Raw genomic sequence first — 8,379 nt, 5'->3', positions numbered from 1 at the left:
GCACTAATGCCACACAAATGACTTCTTAAGTTCTGTATAATGTTCTGTATTTATTTCATAATAAAAGACAGCTGCAAAGGCAAGTTGGGACCACACAGAGAGAAGAGATGGAGGTAATATTCTAACCACTAATTAGTCCCAAAGAATGAGACGCCGGGGGAGCAGGAGGCTGGCCCAAAGCCCGCTACTAATTAAACCAATCAGAAAGTTGTTTGTTTTCTGCTCAGCTTTGTTTTCTTACATTATCTGAGGTCAAATTAAAACAAGCCAAAGAAATAATTTTCTCTTTAGTGTTTAATACAGATTTTCAGGTTATGGTGGTTTTCAAAAATCTGCTCAACTCTATTAAATACCAGGATTTTGTGATAAAATGATTTATAATTTCAAAGTTTTTTTCATGTGTAATATTTTAAAAAAGCAATTCAACTGAGAAACAAACTAATTTGTTAGGAGGAAAAGAAATGTGGCAGTGCCAATCGGACAGACACCGGAACCCCTCATAGGGCGGCCATGCCTCCAACAGCGGGACATGGGGGCAGAAACCTGCGGTCCAATCAGATCCCCCCAAATCCAACCCACTGTCTCCTCCCCCAGTGAAGACCAGTCCAAGTTCTGGAAACAGGGCCACAGACCCATACAGGACCAGTCTAGCAGGTGCACCCAAACCCTCAACCCCCCACAACTGCCCACCCCAAAAGGGACTGAAACAACACACACACACACACACACGCAGCTGACCAATCCCCACAACTACAACCAACAGAGCAACCAAAAAGTGTGTGGGGGTTGAGGGGTGGCTCCTGCTGAGTGTAGTCCTCCACCCCCCAACCCCCAACGAGTTTTTTCTCATCCCAGAATCCCGGCATTTTAACAGTTTCTGCTTTGGTTACGTTTTAAAATCTCGTTTTATTGCATAATGCACAAGTCAAACATCATCACCACTGATAATCATCGACTCAGATGCCTTTTACAAAACAACCTAAACTCTGCTGACTCTTCTGATCCTCTTCAGCCCAGGCCCAGAGTCGACTGAGAGCGTGGTGTTGGTCGCGTCTCGCTGCAGAAGTAGCAGATCATGCACCACAAGCTGCGCTCTGGAGAGATCTGCATCCCACTGCTGCTCTGGAACGGTCGGAGAGCGCAGGAGCCTGTAGACACAGAGGAGGAGCTCAGTACTACGTCATGGTGTTTTTGGGTTGTATTTGGTTCCCTGGGAATTTAGACATCTAAACAACCTAATTCTGCTGAGAGTTAGGTTGTTAGGTTGTTCAGTGACAGCTGGAATCGATCCCAGCTGTCACTGGATGAGCAGCAGTAAAAGTCCTTACAAGAATCCAGTCCACAGTGAACTCAGAGACATAGAAGCAAACAAGCACATAAAAACAGTCTGCAATTGAACATGTTTGGACCAGAGTCTCCAGAGAAAACCCAAAGCAGACATGCAAACCCCGAACGGATGTATTTTACTGGGACCAAGACAAGATGCAGCATAATTGTGAATCGTACAAAGAGATAATCAAAATCTTTTACAAATAAAAATCAGAAAAGTGTGACATACCGTTGTATTTATTAGGCACATACATATTTGTTAAAACTGTCACCACGTCATGACAGTATGAGGCAGATAATTTGTGAAAAGATTGATTTTCTCTCTGTGCTACTGTTGCCGTCTGTAGAAATGCACCGCTCCCGACCAAAAACAACCAATCAGAGCCATGAGGAGGGGCTTAGGACTGTCAATCAACCTCATGTGCCCACAGCTCAATGTGCTGATGGAGGAGAAACAACTTAACGTGAAAGAAAAACTAAACTGAGCTTTCACAACAGGCTATGCTATCAGGAAGAAGCTGCAGCTTAGTAGAGAAATGAGGGGGAAGCACAGCGCTAAGACCCGCCTCCTGACTCTGATTGGTTGTTTCTAGTTGGCACTGGGAAAAGGCAGAGGAGCTCGATTTTTTTCACAGATGATCTGTCTCATACCAAACTGTCACAACGTAGTCAGTTTCAACATATATGCAAACATTTATGTTTTCATAAAAGTTACTTGCTCCAGTTTTAAAGTCGAACTAAGCCCCACATTTCATGGCATAAAGTAAGATCGTCTCGCTCCTTCAGGAGACAAAACGCTACCAAGGATGAAGTATGCAGCTGCGCTGAGTGAGAGGATGATGAGGAAGATGGTGCCCAGACCCAGGTCCCCCACAGCGCAGGCGTTTGGACAAGCACAGGGGCTCTCCACCCAGATGTGCAGGGGGCCCTGGCTACTGAGGCCCTGGACTCGGAAGGAGGACATGGACTGGTTGGGACTGCAGTGGTAATGGGCTGCAGTCATTGGCTGTTCCCTGTGAACTGGACACAGAGACTGCTGTGATGTCATGATGAAAGCAAAAATTCAACGTAGGAAAATGTGTTTCTGCTCACCAAAGTAAAACACGGTCAGCGTCTTCAGAGTCTGGTTGTAGTGGAACTCATTGCCCTCGTGCATCCCATAGTTCACATAGCGGCTGATGTGGCCCCTGGCCCCCGGGGACCTCACCAAGCAAGAAAAACAGCACATAACTGAAACGTGTTTGATTTCACCTGATACATAAGAATGAATATTTAACACTTTAAACACAACAATCCTATCAGAATCCCACAGCACCATCAAAGTTCTGCAAAGATCTGATGAACCACAGTAAGTTCAACATATAACTGAATAAAATATGAATTTTATTAAGCTGCAGTCATTTCAGCAAATACATCTACACAATATTGTTTGAATGAGGGCAGATATCCTTTCTTTTGTGTGTTAGGGGTCCCCCTAGTGGTGAATATCCCAGCAACAGCTGGAAACAATCCCACAAACTCACAAGATCCAGATATTTGCTTTGATCAACGAGTTTCAGATTTTTAAAATTATAAACGTCAAGCAATGAACCAAGGGCTAAATTAGGCTTTTCTGATTAGACTCAAAAAATAAAATAATATAGCTCAACATTTATGACATGTAGGATCTTGAGTCACATTCACTTTTGATGCATCCTGCTTTCCACACCCATTAAATAAATCAGAATATTATTGAAAAAACCCATTTATTTTAAACTTCATCAGTAAATGAAACAATATATAGATTAACTACCCAGACGGATGTTCAAAAAAGCCTTTATATCCGTTACTTTTGATTTTCTACTTACAGCTAATAAAAACATGACATTTAAAATTAGATTATTACATCAAACCAATGTTTTTTTTTGGAAGTGTGGGCTTAATGAAAAGTATGTTTAGTACATGTTTAAAGGTTGTTATTTTCAAAAACTGATTTTAATCTGACAAGACCATTCAGGACATATATATGATTTATTGAATATAACTGTGAGCCTTTTCTGCTCCAACTTCAGTCATCAACATTCACAAGAAGTATTCATAAATATTCTGAATTTGTAACTTAATAACAGTTTTTATTAATCTAACCATTCCCTTCTTTCTGTCTTAAAAAATGATCTAGATGTTTGTTTGTTTTTTCCATCCAAACCTGGGAGTGACAAAAACTTGGCAGTAATTTCATGTGCCGTGCAAAGTTATGAAAACTTGTCAAATTTTGTGAAATTACAGTTTGGGAAGCAATAAAACTTAAGTTGTTAAAGGGATGTCAACACCAGGAGAAACAAAAGGAAAACTCTGTCTTAGTTTAGTCAACAAAGTATGCAGCGATGAGATCCAGTGGCAAAATAAAAGGTACAAAAAGAACTTTATTTGGTTGAAAAATGCATAAAAGTTTAAAAAAATAAAATGTAAATGCATTATAAAATTCACAATCACACCAAATATGTCATTTGAATCAACAGAACCAAAGTTTAAACAAATAAATATAACTTAAATGTCAATGAGGGAAAAAAAACCCTATATTTTTTCCCTGTCTTGTTCTACCTGACGATGAGGCAGGCAGCAACACCGGAGCAGGCGCCTCCTGGCAGGTTCAGGTCCTCTGGCTGGGAGAAGACCTGGCAGGGACTGAAGGAAAACAGGCTCTCCGTGTCCATGGAAGTGTTGTCCACTGGGACGGCCCTCAAACGCCCCAAGAAACCGTCTGTGTCTCCCATGCCTCTCAGGTTTATCACTCCACTGCCGTCCTTCATGATGCATTTGCAGCTGTTGACCTTGAAGCAGCCTGGATCACCAGCAGGGTTCAGATGGGGTAGAGGAGAAGAAGAAAGCATGCTAACACACACAGACAGAGAGAGAAGGCCTGCTGGAGGCTTCATGCTGCCGAGGCCGTCCACAGGAGGCTGACTGCATCGTCACTGTAGGAAAGTAATTAGTGGAAAGGTGACAGGCATTCTAGGCGTTCAGCTCACCGCCTTTCCAACAGCATGGCTGTCTTTGTCACATGTTGTACCAGCATGACTCCAAACAAAGCATCAACACTTTGCTATTCAAATGTAGAAGTAATCTAGAATATATAATGTGGTAAAAATATAGGGGCTTTATACACTAAATTAACAAATGGGATGAATGGGTGACATTACAAAACATACATAACCTATTGGTTTTAAATAAAAACTGATTTAGACATTTATTTTTTTTATAAAAGTTACTTGTTCCAGTTCTTGTACTTCAGTTCAACCCACTGGCTCTGAATAGTTCAAACTTCCAGCCTGTGTTCTACAAGTCTTCATAGTTGCATTCAGCACCACCTGCTGGCCATATTATCCATATTACAGTCAAGCCGTAATGAGAGATTATTCATTAGCATTTCCAGCTTCACTGTAAAAGGTTTTAGTGTTTTTCAGTATAGAATGTTTTGCCTAGTTAACATTCCTATAAATAGAATATGATTATGTCAGATTGGCAGAATGTAAAATTTGGAATTAAAAAATTTCCTGATTGAGGATGTCGACTTTTTCCAACGTTTAAATTATCTACTTAATAGTAATAACCTTCTTAGTGATATGAAATCAAAAATGTCATTTGAATAAGCAAGTAACTTTTGGGTGAAGCATGCAAGATCACTTAAGTGAGATATTCAAGAAAACAAAAAGTTTTTTAAACAGATTTTATTTTATCAATAACAAACAGCCTTTAAGCTTTGACAGCAAATTTGCGCATGGAGTAGAGGAGGTCTTTCCTCTGCTGTTTCTTTGTGCGCAGACTCTCTTCGTGCTTGTTGAGCTGGCGGCGCATTGCCCTGGTCTTCTTGGGTCTCAGATCCAGGGGCTTGTACTTCTTGCCCTGAAACAACAATGTTGGGGTCAGGAGATTTGGTCATACCGCCTGCTGAATGGTTCATCTGACACTAAACTTGTTTAGAAATATTTGAATAAAGTGTGTAAGAAAAAAAAAAAAGCTGTGCATCCCACATCAACCACAAACGCTCCACTCCCATGCCAAAAACAGTCATTTAGAATTAGATGGTTAAAAATGTTCTGATGCAGCAGCAACAATAACCAGATATCAGAGCAGCCATTGTGACCAGGGTTTAGGTACAGTAATCTCAAGTCTCAGTCTTTTGGTAAGCAATTGTTGACAGTCAGCGAAACATCAGCTCAACAAATATCATCTCAGACTAGAGAAACTGAAAGTCCCAAGCCAACGGCTGTGTGTGTGTGTATTCAGTGAGCAGAGACTAAGGATGTGGCTCTCACCTTGTAGAACTTCCTCAGGTTCTCCTTCTGTGTCTGGTTGATGACAGTCAGGACTCGGGCGATGGATTTGCGAACGACACGGCTGTAAAACAACAGAGTCAGACAGCTGATCAACCCACTGATGAACACAAGAGCTCAGGGATTTACATCCTGACTGGATGAAAACAGCTTCCTAATGAGTTGGTTCCATCTCCCCCATGCCGCTGGGCGCTTCCTCCTCTGAACATGTTCTGACCAGCGTGGCTTATAAATGTCAGCTACACAAGCAGGATTCCAACATCAACACAATAAACTGGAGGACTCCCACAACACTTCAACTCACTGTGTGGCTCAGAAAATTTTCTTTAAATCAACATCACACTGGTTGAAACTCAGCAATTAGAATGCTAATTATTTTTAATCTGGGTTTGAGGATGTTTAAGTTAACTGCTTCAATGAGCAAGTGAATTTGTAAAAAGTTCTAGTTTTGCTTTCATCCAATGAGCATCTCTAGATACTAATCTTCTCTAATTCTAGAGAAACAGAGTTCAGTTTCAGTTCTGGCAGAAACTTCAACAAGTAGTGAAATGTTTCCAACTTTCACCCAAAGATGCAGGAAATGCAGAGGCATCCTAAGATTGAACAAGAAGTGGACCAGAGCAGGGCTGATTTGCAAAATATTGCAAATATGTAGTTAAGATTTTAAATGACTGTTTGCTACTATAGTTCAGCTTTCAAGACAGTAAGTTCTTCAGCCAGCTGCAGGAGAGCCCCACATTTGACAAACTGGACAGCAGGAGGCGCTGCAAAGACTGGGGAGAGAACAGGAGGGTTTGGTGTGTGAGGTGGTTAATGCCTGGAACAGAAGCACACACCTCTACCCTCCATCAGAGTCCCAGCTGGGATCCACTGAGCTCATTTAGTCACTTTAACTGATTTCACCAATAGACACTCCAGCTTGTTCCAGTCAAACTCTTCACTTATCCCTCACAGTGCTGCCCACAGGAAACTAGCTGAGCTCAGGTCCAGTGGGCTGCAGATGGGAACCAATACAGAAAAACAACATTTAAATCGTTCATAATTTCCACAGAGACAAGTTAATGTGCCTGCAGTTAATCCAGATTTAGATCTTTATTTTTAATCATTTCTGACAGGAAATGACAAACATAACCCAAGAGATCTTATACAAGGTGCACTACTGTGGAAATAAATCTTTTTACTTGAATATGAACAAAAACTTCATGTCCCAAGATTATGTAGAGATATCAGTAATGGTAAAGACTTCATTAACTGTTGCAGCAACCAAATGCTTCTTCTAGCTGCTGACAGACTTATTGCACGTCTCCACTGAGCTTCTGTAAGGAGCAGCAGGGCTTTTGGCTGGAAGACCTCTCTGAACTCTACACAGACTCTCTATGAGAAACAAGTCTGAACTTCAAACCAATAAGAGTTTGTTGTCCACCTGGTTGTGCATTTTGGATCACTGTCATGTCAAATCATGATGTTTCCAACATCACCTTGATGTACTCCTTTTGAATGAAAAACTGCTCAACAGCATCATGTTCCCAGAACTAAGCTCAGCCGTTCAGCAGAAATTTGCAGTAATGGTATCGTCCACTTTGGTTGTTTTGTTCTGGATCCCTTCGCAGGTCTGTGACCACGCTGGACACATTTAGTCCCACAAATAATAAAACTTAACGAAAATTTCTTACAAACTCCACATTTATACAGAGAATATTTTTAACCCATATGATACATTTGCCTTTAAAAGTTGGTGAATTATAATTATGTTTGCATCACCATACACTGGTCATAAAATTAAGAGCGAAAGAGTCTAGAAAATGAACCTTCAGAAAGATCTTCCTGCCCTAACAGTGATTTAAATCTTTATATGGACACATTTCTCACAACTAGCTGCGGAGAAGAGGAAGCAGTTCGTCTGTGTAGATGTCGATCAACAGAAGCCGCACCAGCGGGCTCACACTCACATCTTGGAGAGCTTGGAAGCGGCTCCGCCGGTCACTTTGGCCACCCGGAGCTGGGACAGCTCGTTCTTCAGGTCATCCAGCTGTTTGAGCAGCTCCTCCTTCTTCTTGCCCCGCAAATCTCTTGCCTTGATCTTGGCCTGAAGTCGGACGGAGAAAATACGTGTTAGAGAACGCTGCTAGTTCTACACACAGGCCAGCCCCAGACCTCCTACTCCTTTAAGGCACAGCTTCCACCGTTAAACTATCCGTTAGATAATTTAGTTCCATCGGCAAACCTACTGTGTTTAATTTTAAGTAAATGTACCAATAAGTGTTCTATAAACAAAACACTACACGAGTCATCGCTAGTCCCACCGTGTTTCTCAAGTTAGCTGTTAGCTTCTAAGTGGAGTAGCTCCGCTCGGTAGGAGCGCTTCATAATTAACTATTTCTTCCAAAACTTTAGTAACCGAACCTTCAATACATGTACCGAGAGGTACATAAGAACCTTATATACCACTACAGCTTGAATAACTCTGGTTAAACAGTCTGCTAAACGTAAAAAAAAAATAAAAATTTATCCCGGAGAGTCAACTCCTCACCATACTCGTCGTCGCTGCCCTGTTGGAAAGGCCGGACACACCGCGTGCTCAGAAAAAGTAGCTTCCGGAAAAAAGCGAATCAAGACTGTTATCCGAAATGTTCGAACAGCGCCCCTGACGGACGGAGTGTTTACAACAAGGACTCAACCACCATGACGCGCGCAATGACAAAGCAACATTTTTAACATTTTCAAGGAAATGTAAATT

The 8,379-nt window shown here is 41.5% G+C and overlaps 2 protein-coding genes across 2 annotated transcripts; both read right to left on the bottom strand.

Annotated features, from left to right (window-relative positions):
- Nucleotides 1-1,008: 1,008 nt before the first annotated feature.
- Nucleotides 1,009-4,585, bottom strand: LOC116729693 (uncharacterized). The gene is made up of 4 exons (XM_032578370.1): nt 3,910-4,585; nt 2,422-2,531; nt 2,131-2,349; nt 1,009-1,148 (listed from the first exon to the last, which is right to left on the bottom strand). The coding sequence occupies exons 1-4, from the start codon at nt 4,242-4,244 to the stop codon at nt 1,009-1,011; spliced, it is 804 nt and encodes a 267-aa protein (XP_032434261.1). The 5' UTR covers nt 4,245-4,585.
- Nucleotides 4,586-5,020: 435 nt separating this feature from the next.
- Nucleotides 5,021-8,275, bottom strand: rpl35 (ribosomal protein L35). The gene is made up of 4 exons (XM_032578304.1): nt 8,173-8,275; nt 7,592-7,728; nt 5,625-5,706; nt 5,021-5,211 (listed from the first exon to the last, which is right to left on the bottom strand). Exons 1-4 carry the CDS (start codon nt 8,173-8,175, stop codon nt 5,062-5,064), a joined length of 372 nt encoding a protein of 123 aa, XP_032434195.1. The 5' UTR covers nt 8,176-8,275; the 3' UTR covers nt 5,021-5,061.
- Between the last annotated feature and the right edge of the window lie 104 nt (nt 8,276-8,379).

This window comes from Xiphophorus hellerii, chromosome 12, assembly GCF_003331165.1.
Source record: "Xiphophorus hellerii strain 12219 chromosome 12, Xiphophorus_hellerii-4.1, whole genome shotgun sequence".
Taxonomy (NCBI): domain Eukaryota; kingdom Metazoa; phylum Chordata; class Actinopteri; order Cyprinodontiformes; family Poeciliidae; genus Xiphophorus; species Xiphophorus hellerii.
Note: the sequence above shows the minus strand (reverse complement) of the source record. Positions and strands in the feature narration are given on the sequence as shown.